The 25,633-nt window shown below is 35.3% G+C and overlaps 1 protein-coding gene across 1 annotated transcript in view; it reads left to right on the top strand.

The window, feature by feature from the left end:
* Positions 1-25,091, top strand: part of LOC134842286 (general transcription factor 3C polypeptide 3-like) — a 37,195-nt gene extending 12,104 nt beyond the window's left edge. The window contains exons 2-11 of the mRNA XM_063858557.1: positions 3,654-3,796; positions 4,271-4,423; positions 6,231-6,578; positions 6,811-7,128; positions 8,584-9,468; positions 10,104-10,277; positions 10,615-10,793; positions 11,016-11,271; positions 23,177-23,493; positions 24,152-25,091. Of these exons, the coding sequence (XP_063714627.1) occupies positions 3,664-3,796; positions 4,271-4,423; positions 6,231-6,578; positions 6,811-7,128; positions 8,584-9,468; positions 10,104-10,277; positions 10,615-10,793; positions 11,016-11,271; positions 23,177-23,493; positions 24,152-24,709 (3,321 nt within the window). The 5' untranslated portion in view covers positions 3,654-3,663 and the 3' untranslated portion in view covers positions 24,710-25,091. The remainder of the gene's footprint in view (positions 1-3,653; positions 3,797-4,270; positions 4,424-6,230; positions 6,579-6,810; positions 7,129-8,583; positions 9,469-10,103; positions 10,278-10,614; positions 10,794-11,015; positions 11,272-23,176; positions 23,494-24,151) is intronic.
* The last annotated feature ends 542 nt before the right edge of the window (positions 25,092-25,633 follow it).

The raw sequence follows: 25,633 nt of genomic DNA, 5'->3' as shown, positions 1-25,633 counted from the left end.
TTCCATTAGTTTTATGGTGTTCTTAAAGTTTGTTGAACTTTTTCCATTAGTTTTTTTGACAATGTAATGTAACATTTTCATTCCCTCTGTTAAGAGTAGATTATTTTAGTTCAGACTCCTTTATAGGTCGTGATCAATTTTTCTGTTTTTTTTTCAGGAAAAGTCTTAAAGTTTGTTCTGGTTCAATTTATTGTTTCGAGGTTTGACTTTTGATTTCTTTTCAAGTTAGTTCATTTTGTTTGTTCGAAGGAGGGAAAACTTCACTATCGAACAGCAAAAACGTAAAGGTCACGAAAAACGTGATCGACTTCTATTTTTGAACAGTGTTAATCATAAATTGTTCTAAAAATTGAAAGAGTTTTCAGGCCATCTTATTTTTTTCTCGAAGTTCGAGATTGTTTTTTAAAAAACTAATTTTGAGATTCTGTAAAAAAAGTAAGTTTGAGTCTACGCTCATTTTGCTATATCTCTGCTTCGATTTTTGAATTGTTTTGAAAATCACTTTTCAAATTATTTTCCCAAAGACAGCCCTACCTACAATCTCCAATGTTAGCCGTGAAAATGGCTTTGACTTTGCTTTTAAACCCGTTTTTTCTAAGAACGCCCAGAGGAAATTTTCTTAATCGTTATTAAGAGTCGATAAATGTAGTTCAAACTATTATATAGATCGATGATTTTTTTTTTCGCGTAAGTCTTAAAATTTGTTTAGGCTCAAATTTTTTTTCACGATTTGACTTGTAATTTTTTAAAAATTCAGTTAAGTTTATTTTCTTTGTTAAAAGGATAAAAAACTCCGCTATTGAGCAGCAAAAATTTAAAGTTCACGAACAACGTGCTCGACTTTTTGTTTTGAAAAGGGAATTGAGTTATCAGTTTTCACAGCGAAATACAAGTGACAAAATTGTTCAAGTTTTTTTGGTTTGCCTGAGTGCTGGCTATGTTCTAAAGTTTGAGGTAGAAAATGTCTGAAATACTAAGAAAGTTCGTGGATTTTTAGTAATTACAAAACGTAACAGTATGGATGTCTCATAACTACAACCTGGGCTTTGATTGAAATAAATTTTTTCTTTCCTAACTGTAGTGAGGTCGGTTTTGTGCTTGAAAGTCCTAATGAATGGCTGAAAATTTCTGAGTCTCTCCTTAAAAACCAAATTAAGTTTTAACGTGAAAAACCGCTAGCTGTTAAAAATTAGCTTAGAATGATTCGATCACTTCATTGCTCAGTCGATTTTGTTGAATATTTCGCCTATACAAAAATCACTGAATTTTGTGAAGGTTTCTTGTTTTTGTTTTTTCGAATTGCTCTCAAGTTTTGGGTTTTTTTTCTGTAATACGGCCCAAAATGATAATTTGGTTATTTCCTGCGATAACTTTGTTCACAGAATTACTGTAATTTTGGTCATCTTTACTTTCGTCAACGAACAGAAAGGTGGTGAACAGACAATTTTTGAGCATGTCTGAATTTTAAATTCCCGTTGTATTCTAGTTTTTTCCAAGGTTGGTTGCAAATTTACCTACTGCGATTTCAGTATATCAGTTTCTTTTTTTTTTTGTTATTTCTCCTTATTCGGCTTGAAAGGTTTCGGTTGATAATATATCGGCTTAGAACCCTTTTTCTGGATATTTGAGGAGCTTTTTTTCTAACCTAACTGGCAAATAAAAGTTTTCATATTTAGTGGTACTTTTGCTATAATCACTATCTTAAGCATTGGAAATTTCTTGGCATCTGCTCTCTGCCTTATTTGTGGCTAATATTTTTGATTTATTGCGTCCGTGGCTGAGTTGTTTGTGTATTAGTCTCATAATCTCTAGGTCGCAGATCGAATCCGAGACGAATTCGATGTTTTTAACTAATTCGAGGCTTATTTCTGCTTTTTCTTACAGCACTTTATGGAGCTGCTTTTTGTCGTGCTCTTGCTAGTGTTTGAGAAGCACAGCTTTGCTTCTGTGTAAGTTTTTTGTTTCGATGCTCATTTAAGGTTCAATTTTCGTATTTCTTGGCATATTTCTGCGTTTTTCTTGGCATGTCAAAGTAAAATCAAGACAATTTAAGGAAAATTTTTGGTAGACGATTTTTTTCGACGGTTTTCATCTCTATTTTTGTCGGTTAATTTTTCCTGCCATGTATGGTTTTTTATGTAGGTCGATGCTTAGCTTCTCTTTGTTAAGGTGCAGTAATTTCAGTTCCAAAATTTCGGATATTTATGCAACTTTTTTATTTGTCAATCTGTCGGCTCGTCTGCAAGTAGTGGGAGACATTCATTTTTCTATCGCAAGAGGTGCGCAGCTGAGCTTCGTCTCTGTGTTTTAAAATTGCATCACATTGTTGCTCAATCTGATTTTTTAAAAGTGAAACTAAATACAGCCTAAGAAAGTCAAGATTTAATTAAAAACAGAAGCTCAATTAACAATTTGATAATTTTGGGCCGTATAACAGAAAAAACCCTAATTTTGAGTACCAGTGCCCCGAAATAATGAATACCAGTGCTCGGGTTACACAGTTTTCTGGCCATTTTCTGTGCAAGTGGCAAAAAATTTTCGATCACAGTTATATTTTTATGCGTTTTTTTATCTGTCGGTCTAGGCTGAAGAACGGGTTCGCGCTATTATTTTCACTTGTGACAGCAAAGTTTGTGTAATTGGGAACTAACTTTTTTCCATAAAACAACTTCTCTTGAAAATTTGTAAGAAATTGGCATGGCTTTTTCGTGAAAGCGCAATAAATTCCAGAACCCTTCCCACGTGTTAGGTGTTTCATGATTTTCAAAAAACGCTCGCGAATAATTAATTTTTTCTTCTTAACGTTGATGGGGATAACATTACAAGCAAAACAGATCCTTTCTGCGTGTTTTGCCCGTGTCATGGTTGGATATCATTCCAATGGTTTGGTTTTCAATGAAAGTCTATTATTAGATGCTGATGTTTAGTTCAGTGAAACACCATTAACGCCTAGTTTTTGAAGCTCGATTTAAAATCTTGTTGCTACCTAAGAGAAATTCCCAAAATTGCAGAAAATTTAGTTTTGAAAAGTTTCTCAATTTTTGAAATTTTCACCCTGTAGATGGGTGCTGTCAGAGTACTCTCAAAGGTTGCGAATCTTGCCTCCAAATCTCACTTCTCAAATCCTTGTAGTTCGAGATATGACGTTTTTTATGATTTTTTCAAAAATTTTTTCAAAAACATAGATTTTAAAAAATTCCAAAACGTTGAAGTTCTCATTCATGTTCTTGGATATTGTGAGGGTACTCTCAGAGGGTTGCGAATCTTGTCACAGAATATGATTGCTCAAATTCTTCTAGTTTAATTTATAACAAACTTCAAAGTTTTGAAACTAAATCACTCAAACTATATTATGACGACATTTTCTTCTGGCTTTTTCTTCTGTTTTCGGCTCAGCGGTCGTCTGCTCCTTTTACTAGGCTTAGTGGCCGCTTGATTAATAGTAAAAGCGTACTTAATGCTTTTTTTTTGTTTCTGGACTGTATTGTTTTTGAATTAAATTTTTCATTTATTTCAACAAAAAAAAATTTCAACCTTTTTTGACTTAGTTGTTTCTGTCTCTGTTCGCCAGCTTGCAATGCTTTGCTTGTGCTGTATCGCAAGCGATGCGAAGCTCAGCTTCGCCTCTGTCTATCAATCTGTGTTCTTTTCAGATACGGTGCAATGTCTGACCATCAGCAACGAAATCAGAGGTCAAAGGGGGGAGAAATGGAGCTGGAGGAGGCGGTAGAGAAAGTTCTGCACTGTCTTGCACCAGCAGATCCCTCTCTAATGCGACAGACCTCCTCGTCGTCAGGTGAGGTTGTTCATGTATAAGATTTGTATCGATTCATCCAAATATATTGAAACTAACACATTTATGGCGAGCTCTCTGTCCAGACTATTTTTATCAAAATTTTTCTATTTTTTACTGTGGTGATTTAAGAATAGAAAAAATAGAAAACGAACTGTAACTATTAAAGATAGCAAAGAAAACTTGCTGTAGTCCGACCACTTTAAAGTTAGCATAGAAAGGAAAGGACTGAAACAAAATCAGAAAGACTTCAATAACTTTCCTCGAGGTACCTAAAATCCTTGATTTACTAAACCTAGTGTCACTTAGTGATATGTTCGGATCAACATTTTCGTTCGACAAAGCCGTCTTTTCGACAATTTAATTCTTAGCATTTTCAAGATGAAATTTAAAATTCCAAATATATAGATTGCAACAAGTTTTCAAAAAATGTGACTTGCTTGATTTTCAATGAATCTAAAAAGTTAATCTTTTTAGGCGTATTTGACTCTAGTCTGCTAAGTGGTGTACCTGTGGGTGATGGAAACATGAATGACGTCATAGGATCTAGTGGCACCAGTCTGGCCCAGAGTGCCTTGCATAACTCAATCAACAATTACGAATCGCTTGTAGGCTCCCCGCAGAAGCTTAGTTAGTTAATTTTTTTCTCAAATTAGTGTCGTTCTTCCTGTGTGGTGTGATTACACTTGCGAAGTGAGTGTATTAGTACTAACCATTATTTTTTTTTTCAATCTAAGTCGCAAATCTTGGTACCACTTTTTGGGCCCCTTTAAAGCTTTTTCATAGCACGTGCGTCGACATTCGAATAGTAATAATTAACACAGATGATGCATTTTTAATTCTTCAAATGAACCTACAAAAGTTATTTGTTTCAAACTACATAACAATCATAAAAACTCGGTTTCAGAATTTTCCAAATCAATATATCTCGCAATATTTTGAAATGCACTCGATATGCGGTCGATGTAATTGTTTGAACAACTAATTTTTCTCTTAGTGTTGATGTTCAAAACTCCACAGAAGGCATGTTTACAGACATTTGTTTATCTGAAAATTTATACAAATTTTCACAGAACGCCAGTTTGTTTGCTTTGAATTAACTGTATAAATAACACTAATTCGCAGCCTAACATACTTTTCAACATTTCAGCAAAAGTACTCTCATTTAAAGACATGCGATCTGATTTAGCACTCAGCAGTTGTTGTTTTCTCGTTTGGGTCATGACCCCTGAGTATCGCTGTGTTTGGTTTTCCGTGAAACTTGATTTTAGCCATTAATTACCTAGTTTTGATTTTTTTGTGAGCCATGTCTCTGCTAGACATAAAATATCAGGCGGAGATTCCAAGCTGAGTATTACTGCTTCCTCTTTTTCACTCAGTGATCTGCTTCTACTCAGTGATCTTATATTCCGATGAATAAAAAGCAAGTAAAACTTTTGGCTTAACATGTTTTTAGCGCATATTTACACTAGTATCAGCTTAGTGTATTATTAAGAACTTTTGGGCCATCTTTACAGCTTTTTCATAGCACGTGCGTCGACATTCGAATAGTAATAATTAACACAGATGATGCATTTTTAATTCTTCAAATGAACCTAAAAAAGTTATTTGTTTCAAACTACATAACAATTATAAAAACTCTGTTTCAGAAATTTTCCATATCAATATATCTCGCAATATTTTAAAATGCACAACTTATACATAATGTGGCTTTATGCTTTGGGATTTGTTAAATGCAAAATTAGTGTGGATGCCTTCAGTTTGTTATATATATTCCAAATTATTACTTGCAAAATTGTGTCTATTTGTATTTGGTGCCAATTTTGTTGAATTACATTGGCCATTTATTAGCTTATGTAGCTGCGTTATTCGTGAATAGTGTTTGTCGTTTGTTAAGCTCGCGTGACTGAGTGGATATTGCGTTAGACTCAAAATATTGCAGTAGGTCGCAGATTCGAATCCTACGCGTAGCTGAGTTTTTGCTTATTCGAGGCTTTTTCTACTTTTTTTCATTTCACTTGATAGAGCTGTTTTTTGGTCGTGTTCTCGCGGAACAAAAATCACACCACAATGGAACAATACTTAAGGGTGAAGACACCAGCTATTCTGCATGCATATTAAAGGTCTCTCCGAAATAGATTATGATACATCAAAAATATCGGATCAACAAAATTGTGCATTGATGGTTTAATCAATTTCTGAACACAAGAATTAATGCGCCGCTTTTAGTAGGTTATGCGAATCATTTTTTAGGGTTCTTCTTTTTTCGAAAAAATTAGTGCACATCTTTTTTTTAAAATTAGTTTGAGAATTGTTCTCTTTGTTTTCAGTTTATTTTTTTTTTGCGTGGGCTGATTTTAAATTAATCTTAGTTAAATTATTGCAAATGTTCAGTTGTCACTGCTGTAACGAGTTCTAATTAGTCCTCTCTTTTCAGCTACGCTGCAGCCGATGGGCTTTGAACATGGTGATGACTCAATGTTAGACGAAAACCTGGAAGGTGGTCTGAATGACAGCATCGATGAGTCAGAGTTGATCCAGTGGTGTATGGAGGGCGAGGATGAAGATGAAGAGGATCTTGAGGGAAGTTTCATGGAGGAAGACCAACAACAAGATATCAATATGTATCAATCTGCAGAATCAAATGTCCAGTCAACATCCGCTCAAGGATCATATCAGATGCAAACTCAGCCTATAATATATTCAGACTCAGCTTCAAATGGCCAATCGGCGTCTAGGCACGAGTCATATCAACATCCAGGAAAACAAGTGCAAGTTGATCATGGTAAGTGAAAAATGTTGAATGGACTCGACGATGTGCTACAGCAAGTTTTTAAAATAAGGATTCAATAGATATGGAATTTTCAATTGTTATTGATAACCGATACGCCCTAACAACTATCGAGGCTCCGGAAAAACTGCCCTACATCAGAGCAGCTATAGGGAAAAGTTGTCTCCTATTTGGATTTTTGAGGTTGGTTATTTCATTCTAAGTGTTTCACCCTAAGCTGTTATAGATCCAGAACGGTACATCGAGTGTGATTCCGGGATGAGAATTGATCGCCAACTTCTGGAGAACTTAGTAACTGGCAAATCCGTTCCAGACGTCACTCAGTTCTTAGTGGCTCCTCCTCCTTCCAAACCAGAGCCAGATGAGCAGGATCCCAGTGACAGTCTCGGATTCCACTCATGGCAGCAAGAGGACGAAGTGGATGAGCCGACTGAAACCAAGTTCAATCGGAAGAGCACCGTGATGTCTGGCAAAGGAGGGGGCATTGGAAGGAACGTGAAGAAGGGGCTGCAAGGGTTGCCGGAACACTTGAAGGGGTTGCTAGGTAGGAGCATTTACATTTGGTTGAACTGATTGGTATTACAAAAGTTAAAAGCGGAATTAGGTTGAAAATGCAATGAATAGATTATTTCTAGCCAATTGTTAATTTTATAAACAAAATTGTATAACAACCTTGTCTGTAAGAAATACCTGCAGTTACTGCAGGTAATTCCACATTCAAGGTGACTTGGTGAATTTCTTGAAAATTCAAATAAAACTTACTCTTGTTCATTTGATTTTTAATAGTCGATAAACGTAGTGAACACGGAAAGAGATTTTAGTTTTCAAGAGTCCATGAACGTAGTTCAGACTCTTATATTGGTCGCGATGATTTTTTTGTTTTTTTTTTCGGGGAAAAATGTTAAAGTTTGTTCACGCTCAATTTTGAGCTTTCGCGGCTTTATGATTTTTTTCCAGCTCAATTCATTTCCGTTGTAAAAAGGAAGACAAACTCCACTATCGAGCATCGAGAGTGTAATGGTCACGAAAAACGTGATCGACTTCTAGTTTTGAAAGTGGAATTTTTACCTACTGGAAAGTGGAATTTTTAATGAAATTTTTACATATTGATCCCGTTTTTTTTTCAAATTGGGTTGATTTTATTTTAGAAAAGTGGCAATCACAAATTTTTTTAGAAATTCAAAGCGCTTAGGCCATCTATTTTTTTCTTTAAAAGTCGAAAGTTGAAATTTTTTCAAGCAGTAAGTCCGTATATTTTTTCTGTGTACAATTTTTTTTCTGCTCATTGACTTTTTTCCAACTGTCTATTGACTATTTTAGGCTTCTCAGCAGAATAAAATTTCTACCTATTGATCCATTTTTCTTAGGTTTAGTGAATTTTATCAAAAGTATCAATCTCAAATTATTTCTGAAATTCGAAAGTGTCTAAATGATTTTATATTATCTGGTACGATTTTTAAGCAATTTTTTTCCAAAGCTTGGTTTTTTTATTCAAAATTTTTTTTACTATTAGTGAAAATTGTTCTGTATTTGTAAATTTGCTAACTCTCATTTTTTTTACGGTTAAATGGGGCCAGATTTTGTTATATAGGCTTGATCAACTTATATTGAGCAAAATCAGGGCGAATGTTTTTTATGGTTTTGCGTGTTTTAAAAGAGATTGGTCGTTGAAATCTTGTTTTAAATTTTTATATCTTGAAATTTGTGTAGCTTGAAATTTTTTTGACTAGTTTTGTTTTCGGCTTAACGAGGGTCTTCAAATTTTTCTACATTGTTTTGGTCAACATAACGTTTCCTTTTAGTGTTTCCTCGATTTTAAACATGTGTTGTTTTGTTCTAAATAGCATGCAAATAGCACCGACTCATAGCTTTGTAATGTTCATTTGAATTGGTGCTACAAAAGTTTTCATTTAGTTTTCATAGGTTAGGATAATGGAAGCGATTTTAAATGATTTTGCTGTAGTGCAGTGTTCAGAATAATTTGAATGAAACGCTTCAGGTCAAGCGAATCTGTTCCGAGCTCGAGGGAACGACGAAGAAGCTCTAAAACTGGGGCTGGAAATTATCAGGCAATGTCCGAACGTGACAGAGCCCTACTTCACAGTAGCTGCAATCTACGAAGCCAATGGAGACGAAGAAAAAGCCATGCAGTTCTACACAATCGCCACTCATTTGGGAAATACAGATGTATTGGTTTATGAAAAGTTAATCGATTATAACCTGAGAAAGCTGTCCAAGTATGAGGAAAGATCGGAAGTTTGGCTTGAAGTTCTTTCAGAGATTGTTCGCTGCTGCTCTAAAGCTATAGTAGACTGCACTCGAGCACTGGCTTTTGACCCGACGCTTCAGGAATCTCTCGACAGATTTGCTCTCATAAGATTACAATGTCAGCAGAAATTGATCGAATCAGGTCAAGATAAGTCGGCTATGAAACGCTATCTGCTTATTGTCAAAGACAGAATAGACAGCGAAAGCTACAGTGAGATGGCCCATGAGGTTGTTCAAGGTTTCTTCCAATGTAAAGAGTCTATGAGGTCTCTGGAAGTTCTGGAAAATCTGCGTGTTTTTCACCCCGCTTATTGTGACATAGGTGACTTGAATATTCTTTTGGAGCTTCTGATTGCGGCTAAAATGTATGGACGTTGTGTGGTGGTTGTGTGCAGAATGTTTTCAGTGCAATTGACCACTGTTGAGTCGAATGTAGAGGCCAATGAAAATACAGCGAATAGCTACTTGGAACTTGAAGAGTTGGACAAAAAGGAGTTCGTTGGTTTGAAGTTAAAGATAGCCGACATTCCTCTTCCCAAGTTCAAGTCTATTTTCATTCCTGAAGATATTCATATTGACATAGAAGTGAAATTGGCGGTTGCATTGATACATACAGGTAAATTTATTGTATTTACGAATCAAACCATTCATTCCAACGTGTTTAAACTTAGACTGTAATACCTGAACAAAAAATTGAATCATATGAGCAAATTTGAGCCTGGCAATTTGAATGGGCTAATGACTTATCAGTGGCCGAAAGTGTCGAAGTGTGTTATTTTTAACATCTTGCTCTATAACCGTCTACAAGGGTACATTGCTAACCCTAAACGTTTTCTTTTCAAATAGTACCAAAAGCATTGTCGTCAAAGCAAACAATCAAATGGTCGGGCTTTTAAAGAAATCAGGTGTTCACAGTTAGAGGCGGGTCGAAAGTTTTCGAAAGTTCTGATGACTTTTTTGAGCAAATTGATTTTCCGAGCGCTCCCAGAACACTGTAAGGATCTCATTTCGACAAAAATTTCTGCATCGCATCAAAGCTAGTATATATTGGCACCCAAGGCGGCGCCTGTAAAAATGTAGAATTTTATAAATAAAACCTTTGATTAATGAAGGGGTCGAGTGCCCGAGGGAGAGGTGGCGTGCTCCCTAAATCTAAATGCGTACCTTTTCTCTTCTCAGTAATGAAATGAGATAGGTGTTGAGGGTGGTTATTTTGGTTAATTTGATAAAGGTGAGTATGTGAATGTGTAGAGAATGAGCACATGATCAGTGGGATTGTGGAGGAGCTGTTTGGCCAGGAGAATCTAGAAGACATCCTGGATATGTTCATGGATTTGTGCGAGGCTCTGAGAGAGAAGGACAAGTGGGCGGAGGAGTTCGCCATTTGGAACAGACTCGCACAGCTGCCCACTTTCATCAATTCCAGTTAGTGTTATAGTGTGATGCAACACATCTCCTTGTGTTGGATAAACGATTGCTTTTTATTGCTTTTATTTTTTCAGTTTTGAAAAAATTTAGAGAAGTATGAATGAAATGGTAAGTTACTTCGAGATTATTCTGCTGTTTTTGATTATTTGGAGCCTCTGTAGAAAGCAAAATTTTGAAAAATTCGTATGCGACCAGCAAAATACATTTGGTTCTGTTTATCCATCCCTTTTCTTAGTTACTCTCGAGTGTGTTCATTTTGATAAATTGGCGTGGACGTTGTTAAATCCCTTAGCTCCCTCAATACGGCTTCCAATTGGTCTGACTTGACTTTTAGCGGATGTGTTGTTCAAACTGAGTGAGTGTTACCACCACCTGGGGGACACACGGACAGCAATCGACATGTATGAGAGGGTGCTGCACATTGACCACAACCACGTCAAGTCCCGCCTCAACTTGGCCACATACTACAAAGATAATGTCTACGACTCCGCAAGGGCACTTCAATATCTGCAGGTCTTAATTACTTTTGAATAACACTCAGCAATTTCATAGTAAGAAATTCGCATGTAACTTTCTCAATGGGATGACTGCTAATGAACGATGTTAACTTGTACTTATTTGGCTCATTTTTCAGGCAGACGTCCTAAAGTTTGTTCACACTGTAAATTATCTTCTGGTGGTCCGACTTTTGATTTCTGTTTAATCGCACTTGATTGTTTTGCGAAAGTGCTTCAGGTTCCTGATTCATGCTCTGATGTGGTGAAAACAGACGAGAGAATAGTGAGCATGCGGCTAGAAATTCAAGAGGCCAGTTCAGAGGAACACTTCTTCCGCACTGTGTATGATATCTTCACCTACGTCTTCTCAACTACGCGTTATAGCAAGGCGGCTGTATCACCAAGTAAGAATAACAGATCATCTCCTACCAAGTCCAGTGGCCAATTGTACGAAGATGACACAGAGGATGACGCCCAGGTTGATCAGATGAATGGTACACTTACTTCACCTAACATTTGCTAAGGCTCTTGAGTTATTTTGAGACCATTCAGAACCGAGCAAAGCGTAGTTTAGAGGTTTGAGTATGGCCAAAAACATATATAAGTGTAAAAGGACCATAATTAGGTCTTGATTAGGTCTCAAAAAGCGTTAATAACTACAGATTTTATGATGCTTTTAAGAATATACAAAGATATATATGTACTTTTTCAGTTCATTTCAAGCTCTTTCGCTAAAAGCTACGGAAGTTGCGATCTCCATTTATGAAAGCAAAAGTGGAGTGTAGAGAATCGATTTTTGATTTTGTAAGTGGATTTAATTTGTAAGATTTCCAAGCGAAAAATACTGAATTCGAGCCGTGCTTTTTTATGCTTAAGTTAAGCCATGAAAAGTTAGTTTTACTCGAGTAGACTTCTTTTGGGATCTGGTTATCGGCATTGGGGAATTTAAAACATAGGCGACATTGGGAAATTGAAATTTGAATTTTGTTTGTTTTTTTAAGTAATTTTTCTGCAAAACTGTTGTTCACTTTGCCTATTTTACCAAGACTCTCGAAAATTTCTTAGTTTCAATTTTTTCGTTCAGATCTTTTTATCACAAAACGCAAAAAAAAACGACACTACTTTGAAAAATAAACTATTTTTTTTTGTATTTTTATGACTATGGTCGGAACATTCAGTGCTACTTGCACAGTAACCGGCTATCCTTGTTAAGTCTTGTTTTTTTAATGAAACTTCTTAAGTTTTTAAATGTCAGGTCAGATTTGGGGTTTGATTTTTGCTGTCGTTTTAATTTCAATTCAATTTCATTTGCTAAACAAATTACGCTCTGCTAATGTGAATGCAAATGGCGCAAACCAAACGTAATTGTCTTCTGGTTTCAGTTTTGAAAAATATATATGCCAGTGGAATATACCTAATGACCTAAAATATTATTGATCCATTTTTGTCAAATTTGTTTAGTTTCAACTCAAACTGTTATTAGGCTAGCGAGCTTGCGAGCGTAGTGTATTAGTACGAACTTTCTTTTTTCCAACCTAACTCGCAAATAAGTGTTCAATAAAAGTGTTTACTTGATTGGTGGCACTTTTGCCATAACCACGATCTGGAGCATCTATTCTCTGCTTTATTTGTTGCTAAAGCTTGTGATGGACTAAGCTTTCGTGGCTGAGTGGTTAGTGTGTGAGACTCTTAATCTCTAGGTCGCAGCTTAGAATCTCAAACGTAGCCAAATTTTTACTAATTCGAGGCTTATTTCTACCTTATTATTGCATTTTATAGAGCTGCTTTGCCGTGTTATCGGTAGTGTTTGCAAAGCGCAGCTTCCCCTCAGTCTCCATAATTAGATCATTTTTTTCTTTCAAACTCGAAGATGTTTTTTGATATTTTTTGGAACGTGAATGTTTTTCAAAAAAACCTTTTGAAAGTTGCATAAAAATTCTGTTTATCAAATTCATGATCTGCCATTTTTTTTGGTTTTGCTAGTGCTTGGAAGCTCCATTTTGCCGTGTGTCGTTTTTATGGCGAAACTGTTACTCAAATTTTTCATGGCGATCAATTTAGTCGTTTTTGGTAATTTCGCTTCAAAGCGCCTTCAGTTGTGATTGTAATTGTCCGCAGTTTGAGTTCTGTGGTTTCAATCCTGTAGATTGCAAAATTGGACTATCCAATCGTGAAGACTCTTGGATAGTTCGTGATGTTTTTTTTTGAGGAAGAAGTCTTAAAATTTGTTCACGCTATAATTTGGTTTTCCGCGGTTTGACTTTTCATCTATTATATATTTAAATGCGGGCTTCACTTTCTCGCCATGCTTAAGCTTTTTCAACGTATTATTTTTGCATTTTTAAGCAGTGAATTTTTTCACGTTTAAGCTATATCGTATATTGCAATGGTTCAGATTTTTTTTCGAGTTTAAATTGAGTGTTTATTTCACCAAGTTTGAAATTAGCAACCCAGTATTGGGATGCTGCAAGGGCTTCCCGAGGTGTTGCAATTTTGGCCTCCATATATGAATAACCAAACCCTTTTAGTTAGCGAGATGCGGCAATTTTCGAGATTTTTCAAAAATCTTTAGAAACCTTAAATTTTGAAATTTTTACAAGATTTGAAGTTTCTCATCACTGTAGTTGGGTGTTGCCAAGGTACTCCGAAGGGTTGCGAAGCTTGCCTCCAAATCTTAGTTCTCAAGTTTTTGTAGTTTTTGAGAAATGACGTTTTTAATGATTTTTTCAAAAAATTTCAAAAAACTTAGATTTGACAAAAAATTTGAAAATCTCAATCCTGTAGTTGGAAACTGTGAGAGTAATCACATGGATTGCTAATCTTGCCTCTGAATATGACTTAAATCCTTGAGATATGACGTTTTTTTTAGAAGTTTTTCAAAAATTTTCCAGAAACTTAGATTTAAAAAATTAAAAACGTTCGATTATCTCAATCCTAAAGTGTGAAACTGTGAGGGCACTCTGAGGGATTGCGAAACCTGTCTCCAAATATGATTGCTCAAATTTCTGTGGTTTTCGAGATATGACGTTTTTTGTGACTTTTTCAAAAAAAATTTCACAAAAGTTAAATTTATTTTTTTTCTTCTAAATTTGAAATTCTCATTTTTGTAGTGGGGACTGTCAGAGTACTCTCATGGATTGCGAATCTTGCCTCCTATTATGACTGCTCAAATCCTTGTAGTTTTCGAGATATGACATTTTCGTGATTTTTTCAAAATATTTCAGAAAAGTTAAATTAATTATTTTTTAAAATTTGGAAATTCCAACCCTGTAGTTGGGTTCCGTCTGGGTACTCCAAGGAGTTGCAATTCTTGCCTCCAAATGTGATTGTTCAAATCCTTGTATTTTTCGAGATATGACGTTTTTTGTAATTTTTTCAAGTTTTTTTTAGAAAACTTGTTTCTTTTTTAAAATCAGTAATTCACAACCCTGTAGTTGGTTCCTGTCAAAGTACTCTCAAGGATTGCGAATCTTGCCTCCAAATATGACTGCTCAAATCCTCGGAGTTTTCGAGATGTGACGTTTTTTGTGATTTTTTCAAATTTTTCAGAGAACCTAGATATATTATTTTTCAAATTCCCAACCCTGTAGTTGGGTGCTGTCAGGGTACTCTAAGGTGTTGCAAATCTTGCCTCCAAATATGACTGTTCAAATCCTTCTAGTTTTCGAGATATGACGTTTTTTGTGATTTTTCAAAAAATTTCAGAAAATATAATTTTTTTTCATATTTCTGAAATTCCTAAATTTGTAGTTGAGTGCTGTCAGGGCACTCTCAGGAGTGATACATCTTGCCACATGCGACTGCTCAATTGCGACTGCTCTTATGATTTTTGTTTCCGAGATAAGACGTTTTTTTTTGATTTTTTTCAAAATTTCTCCAAGAGTATGAATGCTCAAATCTTGCCTTTATATATGAATGCTCAAATCCTTTTAGTTTACGAGATACGACGTTTTTTTTATGATTTTTTTTTCGATTTTTGTCGGGAATCTTAAGTTTAAAAACATTCACGAAATTTGCAATTCCCAACCGTATAGTGGGGTGCTCTCAGGGGCTCTCAGTGGTTGCAAATCTAGCCTCCAATTTTCTTCAGAGGCCCATTAAATTTTCGAGATGACGCTTTTATGGTTTTTCAAAATGGGAATTTAAAAAAAGTTTGAAATTACCAACCCTGTAATTGGGTGCAGTCAGAGTACACTAAAAGTTTGCAGATCTTGATTCCAATATATGCGGTTTTTCATGAGTTCGAAAAGATTCGAAGCACCGGAGGTGCGTTAAACGCTAGTTTCCTGTAAGTTCAGTTTTTAAATTAAGAAAGTCAAACTCAACTATTGAAAAGAAAATTATAAAGGGCACAAAAAGCGTTATCGACTTCTAATTTAGAAAGTGGATTAAATTTTCAGTATGCTCAACGGAATAAAAACTTAACCAATTAATTAATCATTAATATATTTTCTAGAATTTCAAAGAGCTGTAAGAGTCGATCAACTTAATTCAGACTCTGATATATGTCGTGATGATTTTTTTCGTGTTTTCAGGAAAATTCCGAAAATGAAAGTTCAGGCTCAAGCTTACTTTTTCGTGGTTTGACTTTTGATTTCTTTTTAAACTTAGTTCATTTCTTTTAAAAAGAAGGCAAGCTCCACTATGGAACAGCAAAAGATTAAAAATCATGAAAAACGTGATAGCTTGTTTTTGCGTTCATTCCAATTAAATTTTGGTTATGTTCAAAAAATTTTTAGCTCAACCGAGTGCTGCTGAATTTATTTTCCATGTTTTGTATGTCGTTGCATGGATTCAAAATTCAGCATGCATGAGATAATTGCTGAGTGTTTTGTTGCAGTGTGACACGAGAACTTGAAACCAGTATCTACTTATAAACCTTTCTGAGATTGGTTTGCATACATATCTTTGGGTCGAAGTTTCTTAATGATAGAACATTTTACGATACTTCATTTCCTAGATAATTAAATACTGGCTTAAGAATAGTTCAAAATACCTTTCCTGCCTGCTTTTGAAAACATTTTTCTAAATTATGGTTAATTACTCAAGGTTTTTATCATCTTTTTCATTCATAAGAACGCGGTTATCAACAGCATAAGGAGAAATTTTTAGCTTGCAAGTGAAAAATGAATACTAAATTTGAGTATGATATAAATTGTGAAGTGAAGCATAAATGTGATTTCTATTTTCTAATATCAGGGCTGAAGTTTCCTGTTTTTGAAGTTGAGCTCGCAATGGTCCTCCTTGGCTCTCGTTGTGAGGTCATGTTTTGAAGTTGTGAAGGCTCTGCAAAACAACTTCAGTTCATTTTTCTAATTTTTTATTCCTTAGAGCTAGAAAAAAGCTTTCTCGAAAAAGTTTGATGTTGATTGGGGGGTTTAGGAACTTAGACAAGCAAATTAGACGATCAGAAAATAACGAATTTAGACAAAAACTTAAGTGCAAATTGCGTTAATTTGTTTACAGACTTAAATTAAAATTTGGCTGAGTAAATACTGGTTGTCCGTAAATACCGTTTATTTACGGTCGTCTAATTTGCTTGTCGTCTAATTTACGGAATTTACGGACAACCAGTATTTTCTCAGCCAAAAGTCAATTTAAGTCTGTAAACAAAATTCACGCAATTTGCACGCAAGTTATTGTCTGAATTGGACAACCATTATTCACTCAGCAAAAGATAATTTGAGTCTGTAAACAAGTTTCACGCAATTTGCACGCTAGTTATTGTCTAGTTTCCGTTATTTTCTGATCGTCTAATTTCCTGTCGTCTAAGTTTCTAAACCCCAACCGAAGCGTATTTGGAAAACAACTTGCTTATTTTCTTATTATTTGATTTTTTTGATACGATAAAATAAAATTACCGATATATAACTGTGTCGAGCTATAACTGATGGTGCTAAATGTTTTTCTAAATTGTTTGTCATTAGGCAGTGCGGTCTGTCGGAGTTCGGTGTGTCGGAGGAGTTCGGTATGTCGGAATCAGTACCAGACGCCAGTTGTACCGTAGATTATTAGCACGTCTGTGTCAGGTATGTCGTTCATTCTTCTGAGTTCCAGAGTTTCTGGATTTATACTGGGTTGTTAGTTTGGTATTATTTTCAATTGCGAGGAGTTTGGTCAGTCGGAATCAGTACCAGACGCCAGTTGTACCGTAGATTATTAGCACGTCTGTGTCAGGTATGTCGTTCATTCTTCTGAGTTCCAGAGTTTCTGGATTTATACTGGGTTGTTAGTTTGGTATTATTTTCAATTGCGAGGAGTTTGGTCTGTCGGAATCAGTACCAGACGCCAGTTGTACCGTAGATTATTAGCAAGTCTGTGTCAGGTATGTCGTTCATTCTTCTGAGTTCCAGAGTTTCTGAATTTATACTGGGTTGTTAGTTTGGTATTATCAATTGCGAGGAGTTTGGCCTGTCGGAATCAGTACCAGACGCCAGTTGTACCGTAGATTATTAGCAAGTCTGTGTCAGGTATGTCGTTCATTCTTCTGAGTTCCAGAGTTTCTGAATTTATACTGGGTTGTTAGTTTGGTATTATCAATTGCGAGGAGTTTGGCCTGTCGGAATCAGTACCAGACGCCAGTTGTACCGTAGATTATTAGCAAGTCTGTGTCAGGTATGTCGTTCATTCTTCTGAGTTCCAGAGTTTCTGGGTTTATGCTGGGTTGTTAGTTTGGTATTATTTTCTCAATTGCGAGGAGTTCGGTCTGTCGGAATCAGTACCAGACGCCAGTTGTACCGTAGATTATTAGCAAGTCTGTGTCAGGTATGTCGTTCATTCTTCTGAGTTCCAGAGTTTCTGGGTTTATGCTGGGTTGTTAGTTTGGTATTATTTTCTCAATTGCGAGGAGTTCGGTCTGTCGGAATCAGTACCAGACGCCAGTTGTACCGTAGATTATTAGCAAGTCTGTGTCAGGTATGTCGTTCATTCTTTTGAGTTCCAGATTTTTGGGTTTTTACTGAGTTGTTAGTTTGGTATTATTTTCAATTGCGAGCGTTCAGCTTTTCAATTTATCTTTTTTTTGTACTTATTGAAAATGTTTCTTTATTACTTTATTTTGAAAATGTTTCCGATAGTATAGCTGATTCCAAAGGTACAAAAAATATAGTGAAAGTTTTTGAAGAAGGAATTCCAATTTTAATAATTTTTGAAGAGGAGATATTTTTTGGATTTAAATATTCAAATTATGGATTTACGTATTTAAATTTTTGAGTTTAAGCTCATTCAAAGTTAAGTCTGTCATCATTTTTGTCAATTTTAATTAAGTAATTGCAGTAAAATGGTGTAATGCTATCAAGGTTCATTACAAATTCTGTTAATATCTAGTTCATTGTTGCTTAACAATCTAGTTCGTGAAAAATCTAGTTCTTGTATATAATGTTCAAATCGCGAAGGTATATTTGTGAGGGAGGGGGTTTTGGTGCCATTTGCGGCGACTTGTCGAGCGTTGGTCCACCACGAGAAGGCGGCACCATTGGACCCCAGGTATTTTGTACGGGCTAATGACAACAACAAGCTATATATATTTTAGGTTATTTCTCCTAATTAGGTCTTTTTCATAAAGTAATTAAGAAACTAGCAAGCTAGTACAAACAAGGATAGCCATTTTCTAAGCAAGAATCACAGAATGTTTAGACCATATTATAAAAAAATTGAAAAATTAAAGTCATTTTTTTTGACGCGATGTGAAGAGAAAAACTATACAAGCGTATAAACAGTTAGTGAGTTATGCATAATCGATATTAGTTGTTCAAAAAACGAGTAACCAACAAACCAATAAAATTAAAAATCAAAAAAAATCCTCTAATTTCAAATTTTTGTGGACTTCTTTTGCCTATATCGCTCTAAATTAACCTAATTTTTTTGCCTATGAAGCGGTAAATAATTTTTGTTATTGTAAAATCAAGTTTTCTTTGCCTAAAATTTTCAGATAGCGAACGTTACTCGATCGCTTTACTCGCTCGAAATTAGACTAAAACTCAAAACGTTCAAATCGGGTCTTCTCGACACTGGAGAAACTTTTTGGATTTTTTAAAAGTCGTTCGAATCACGGCTGAAATAGTATATTTCATTGGGCTTTGATATAGTATATAACTCGAACCATTGCGATGATGATTTGTGGTACCTGATTTTGCGTGGAAAACAAAAATAACACGCGAATCCAAATTCCCTCCCCATTGTCTATGTTCGGAACCATAATTGCAGTTTTCGAGCTTAAAAACATCAAATAAGAAGAAGATATCTCTAGTTTCAACTAAGTTTTGGCTTAATTCAGTTTTTCTTGAAAAACATGCAAATACATTAAGTAAGGTATTTAAACTCGTAATTTGAGCAGAAATGAAAAATTTAATTGCTTTTTTTATTTCTGGCTATAAGGAAAGAAATTTAGAAACGTTTTTGCCATGAAAATAAAATGTTTACGGCAAATTAATTAGACAACGAGCCTGCAAGCAATTTGTTATAAAAACGAGTCGTTTTTTGTTAAATACAATTCGCATAAAATGTCGCATATATCAATTTTCAAATGATCTTTTTTAAAACCAAATTTGGAACATCTGGACTACTAGAAAGATTTAAAGGCCCAAAAGTCCTGAATGCTTGGGGTTGCCATGCAATATTTAAACATTTACTTTGAACAAAAGGCTCCAATTTTTTCATTGTTACCATTCAGTAAAACACTCCTGCAAAATTTTGAATTAAATATGAGATTTTTAATTTGTGATAGAAATGTGATGTTTCATTAAAATAAATTTTTGAAATTCCTACTGGCAATAAATTTTGCCATTGGCTTAACTACTTGTTTGTTTTTTGTCATGGCAGCAAATTTGTATCTTTTTGCTTGCAAAACCATTACGCAAGTAATTAAACCCTAAACCTCCTGACTTTCAGAGAATTTGACAAGTTATCGTTACGTTCGAAAAAGACTGGCAATTCAAATGGTTCGCAGATTTGGGAACCGTTTTTCTGACGCTTTTGAAACTCCGAAACATGGTATTCATAAACATTCAATATGTCAATTTTTAAAAGGTTTTTAGCAGATTCAGTTTTAAAAAAGGAAAGTTAATTGGTTTATCAGAGTGAAACCTTTGAGCGACCAATATCAGAACGCCAGAGAAGAACATAACTTTTTTGCAACTTTTTTAATTCATTAGCTGGTGTCTTTGAACATGCGTTGTCTTAATTTCGGTACTACACGCATTGTCTTCATAGTATTAAGAATCACTGAACATAGTGAAGACTCTATATAGGTTTGATGATTTTTTGTTCGTTTTTTTTTCAGAAAAAATTATAAAATGCTCAAATATTTACAGATGTGCATTCAAGCATATTAATGCATTTATGAATGCACTCAGATATGTATGCAGATTTTGAGTTTCATCCAAAGGCATGTGCTAAAAGTTAGGTAAATTCCGCTCTCTATATACAAACGTGGAAATGGCGCAAAAAATTGTGAGCGAATTCTAGTTTTGAAAATGGAATTTATTTATTTTATTTTTTTGCTGAATCAAAACTTTACCTGCCTATCTTTTCCAGCTGTCTTTTGGTAATGTTCCTTTTGACAACTTCAGTGGCTGATAAATTAAATCCAGAAAAGCTCGCAGCTAATGCCAGACAGGTTAAAGTTTTTTAATTTAGAAACAAGCAAACAGAGGTTTTCATATATAAAACGGTCCAAACGATTTTACTTGCTTTGTCTCATGAGTAGATTTGCTACTGGTGGTCTCAAACCTTCTTTATGATATGCGGTCGATGTAATTGTTTGAACAACTAATTTTTTTCTTAGTGTTGATGTTCAAAACTCCACAGAAGGCATGTTTACAGACATTTGTTTATCTGAAAATTTATACAAATTTTCACAGAACGCCAGTTTGTTTGCTTTGAGTTAACTGTATAAATAACACTAATTCACAGCCTAACATACTTTTCAACATTTCAGCAAAAATACTCTCATTTAAAGGCATGCGATCTGATTTAGCACTCAGCAGTTGTTGTTTTTTCGTTTGGGTCATGACCCCTGAGTATCGCTGTGTTTGGTTTTCCGTGAAACTTGATTTTAGCCATTAATTACCTAGTTTTGAGTTTTTTGTGAGCCATGTCTCTGCTAGACATAAAATATCAGGCGGAGATTCCAAGCTGAGTATTACTGCTTCCTCTTTTTCACTCAGTGATCTGCTTCTACTCAGTGATCTTATATTCCGATGAATAAAAAGCAAGTAAAACTTTTGGCTTAACATGTTTTCAGCGCATATTTACACTAGTGTCAGCTTAGTGTATTATTAAGAACTTTTGGGCCATCTTTACAGCTTTTTGGTAGCATGTGCATTGACATTCGATAGTAATAAGCTAACACAGTTGATGCCTTTTTAATCCATCAAATAAACCGTAAAAAGCTATATGTTTCCAGCAACATAAATCAATAAAAGTTTCAACTCAATATCTTGCAATTTTTTGAAATACATAATTTATCCATAATTTGGCTTTGTCCTTTCCGATTTGTTAAATGAAAATTTAGTGTAGATGCCTTCACTTTGTTATATTCCAAATTTTTACTTGCAAAGATGTGTGCATTTGTTTTTGGTTCCACTTTTGCTGAATTGAGTTGGCTATTTATTAGCACATGTGGGTGCTTTGTTCGTGACCAGAGTTCTTCAGTGGTTAAGCGTGCGTGGCTGAGTGGTTAGTGCGTGAGACTCAAAAGCTCTTGGTTGCAGTAGGTTGAATCCTAGACGTAGCCGAATTTTTGCTACTTCGAGGCTTATTTCTTCTTTTTCTTAATGCACTTTCAGGAGCGGCTTTTTGTAGTGTTCTTGCCAGTGTTCTCAAAGCGAAGCTTCGCCTCTATGTTGATTTTTGTTCTCGGCTCAACAGCCTGACCATTTTCGGTCTGATCTGTATCCGCTCAATGATTTGTGGTTTTCAATGCCTATTCAACACTACCAGTTGTGTTCCTCAGTATTTTCTTCCTTAAATTTACTAGCATTCCAGATAAACGTTTAAAAAATTAGTTTTGAAAATGATTTTTTTTAAATTTTTTCTTCTCAGCTTGTCCTATTTTTTTGGGCTAGCTGCCGTGCTATTTTAGTTGTTTTGCAAGTGGTGGGAAGCTCCGCTTCGCATCTTTGTAATCAAGATCTGTTTATCTATCATACAGATTAATGACTTTGTAGATACGTGAAGAAAATTGGTACAAACTTTCAGAATGCGATGATATCTTTTCATAGCGTGTTGAACAGGGCTCTAACTGGGCTTGTTTCAAATTTTTTGTTTTTGCTTGCTTACACGTTTTTTTATTTTTTTTTCGCTTAAGATCTAGAATTTGGGCTAGAAATTTCGGTAATAATTTGTCAGTTCTATCTATTTCTGGCAGGTAGTGGTGTGAAATTGAGATAAGTACAAGTAGTTATCAATACTACCGATAGTTTTAGCACCTTCTGTTATGATGCTTCTGGCTTCTCAATAATTGATATTCTTTTTTCATTGCCTTCTATACGTTTTTTTGCGTCGCACTCTGCCATTGATTTTTTTCAGAAAATTCAAGATCCCTGGTCAATTCAGCATTAATTGCATCTTCTTTGGCAGATCTAATAGCTTCTGAAATTGCTGATTTTAACTTGGAACTCATTTGGGTCACTTGGGTCACTATCGAAGGATTCACCTTGCTAATGGATTTTTCAACCGCGGATTGGACTAATTTTTTAAAAAATTTTGTCGCTATCGTCTTCACCAAGTGGGCTCAGAACTGTGCATCTATTTGGATGTGCTCTACCCTGCTTATCTTTTGGGGTCGCAAATCATGGTGCCACTTTTGGGGGCTTTTTTAGAGCTTTTTGATGGCTTTGACATTCGAATAGTAATAAGTTGACACAGTTGATGCATTTTGAATTCATCGAATGAATAGAAAAAAAGCTATTTGTTTCGGAAGTTTTTTTTTGCAAAACTGAGTTCGGTCAAACAAATTTGCTACTAGCACAGCTACGGACTTGTCTTTTTCCAAATGAATTTTAACAAAAGTATACAGATTGTGTAAATCGTTAATTTTTTCAAAATACATTTCGTGTTATATTTCAAACCCTCGATAAGTTGTGGACAATCATAAGTTTTTAAAATCAAATTCTCAAAATTGCTTATTTTTAGATTACCGAAAATATGAATCCGAAGAGAAACGTGAAAGTATCGTAATTTTAACGCAATGCTCTTTGTAGGATGAAAATCAAACTGGGCCCACAGTTTTTTTTCAGAAATAGAAAGTTGAACACTTATACTGTAACTCTTTGCCGGTATCGCGAAAATTTTCTTGAATAGTAATCATTGACTTAGAATTGATACGTTTTTTTTGTGCACCTGATTTTCGAAAATTTTTTGAGATTGTCTGCTGACTATGTGTTTAATTTGCTTCAGAGGAAGACGACATTTCACCGTTCGAACGCCGTCGCATGATCAAACTGAAGGTAAGAAGTGTTCACGAGCAAGCTAGGAAGCGACTGAACGTGAGCTGGGATAAATTCGCCAAAGCAGTTGTGATCGGACTAAAATTGGGGTGGAAGAGAGACGTGCTTTATTTAGTAGTGACAGCTGCCAGTTTCAATGCTTACCAGCACAGGTTCAGAGACATCCAGCTGTTCGCATGTAGATTGGGCATCGAGATGAAAATGGGAAGGAGTGTCTATTACTGTGCAAAGACTCTGTTGCAAGTGACCCAGTGCGTATCCACACAGGTAATGACCCACTTTTCATATGACCCATTTGAAGAGAGAGTTCATAAGTTTAGTAAAGTTTTTACCAAAATCTTTAAGAGTAATGAACGTAATGAAGACTCTTATATAGGTCTTGCTGATTTTTTTTCAAGAAAAAGTTTTAAAATATTGATGCTTTTAGGTATAATGCGCTTTTTGAGCTCAATTGAAATTCATCTGCTGAAATTGACGTAAATAGCACTCTCCAAATACGAACGTGGAATTGGCGCGAAAAAACGTGAACGATTTCTAGTTTCGCGAGTGGAAATTGTTTTAAGATTTCCCAGCGGAATATAACTTTACCTATTGATCCAGCTTTCTCAAAAAAGCGCCAATCATAAATTGTTTTAGAAATTCAAGGAGCTTAAAGGGTATCTGTTTTTTTCTTTGAAACTCGAAAGTTCAGTTTTTTTTTTCAAGAAAGTGAGTGTTTTTTTTGTTTACTTGCGTTCATTACTCTTCCAATCTTCGATTGGCTGTGTTTTTGAATTTTTGCTTAATGAGTGCACGAATTAGGGCATCTGAAATGAGTGCACGAATTAGATAAGTGCATAACCTTTTCCAATATTATCCAGTGTATTTTTTTATCGCATGTGGGATATAACTGCAAAACTAAACCGAGTTTCTTGTTTTTGTTCAGACGTGGGGACTTTTCAACATAGTGGGAGGTCTTTTGGGCGACAGCAGACCCCACAAGTTCCTAGTGCACATGTACAAAACGAGTAACAAGATCAACAATTTCTACAAATCCCTCTTCCTAGCATTGAGTTCCCTCGAAAGTGGAAGCTACAAAATCGCACTGGCTGAACTGAGTCTGCATTTTACAGAACAAGAACAAAACCCCTTGTATAATTTCCTCCTCGGCATTCTCTATCTTCATAGCGGGTCTCAGAGGTTTTCAAAGCAGAAAGGGACTTTGTTCACGCTGAGTATATTTTTCCTGAAGAGATATCACGCCCTACGCAACAACCCACAGGAGTCTTTTTACAACATCGGAAGGGCATTTCATCAGATTGAACTTTATCCGCAAGCCATTGATTACTACAAAAAGAGTCTGTCATGTAAACCATTGGAAGCTGAAAATTCCTCCAAAGCTTATTCGACGGAAATGTACACAGCTCATAATTTATCGCGCATTTATTTAAATTCGGGAGCCAAAGTGCCAGCCATGAAACTACTGAAACAATACGCGCTGTGATTTATGAGCTTCAGAATGTTGATCTACGCGAGCTGATGTCGGTCGATGATGCAAAGTCAAGCAACAGTTGGTGACATGAGTTGAGTAACCGAGAAAAAAAAAACGTGAACATTGTTTCGAGATTCCGATCCGCTTTTGTTTTTTCTTTTCGAACAGATCTTGACTATGATTTTGTTTTTCATAAAATGTCCAATTACGTTTTGTTCAAATCGAGTTTGTGAGAAACATGCGTTTTACTTGATTGAATCTGTTTAGCTTAATTTAGAGATATTGGGAGTTATCGGTGGTATCTAAACGAGCCAAAGTATAAACCAGCTACCAGCGGAAAAAAGTAACTGTTGCAATAATTGTGTAACAGTTACGACAGTCTTTCAACTTTCGTTCAAATGACGTGGCTGGTTTATTCACACTTGACTATCTGATACTAATTAAATTAACAAGCTGGAAATAATCAGAAATCTTAAGTGTTTATGGTTATTAACCCCTTTAAGTCAAAATCATATACACAAGTGTGATTTGTGATTAAGCCTTTTTCTTGTGAAAGCGAACTATATACTAACCTGTCACACATTTCAACCTACAACCTGTCTTTTTCGCCATTTATATTTTTATCTGTATGTTTTTTCATGTTCCTTTTTTAGTTTCGTTAATGCAAGCATAGTGTTATAAGATCGGTTCATTTTTCAACACGAGTTGCTTATTTAAATTCAAACTTTTGCGCAAAGCTTATGTGGTAAGCACGTCGCATATCTAGCACCAGTCACGGGACATAGAAGTTGCAACTTTCAGTTTGCAAGCGATTAATTGAACTTAGGTTTCATCATGTTTGTACCCTTTTCCTCTATAACTATTAGAGATTCACGGTTGAAACTTTGACATGCGATGGATAAAATCTTTTCTTACAGATGGCTGGATAAAAATTGT

The sequence above is a fragment of the Symsagittifera roscoffensis genome, chromosome 3 (assembly GCF_963678635.1).
Source record: "Symsagittifera roscoffensis chromosome 3, txSymRosc1.1, whole genome shotgun sequence".
Classification (NCBI taxonomy): Eukaryota; Metazoa; Xenacoelomorpha; order Acoela; family Convolutidae; genus Symsagittifera; species Symsagittifera roscoffensis.
Note: the sequence above shows the minus strand (reverse complement) of the source record. Positions and strands in the feature narration are given on the sequence as shown.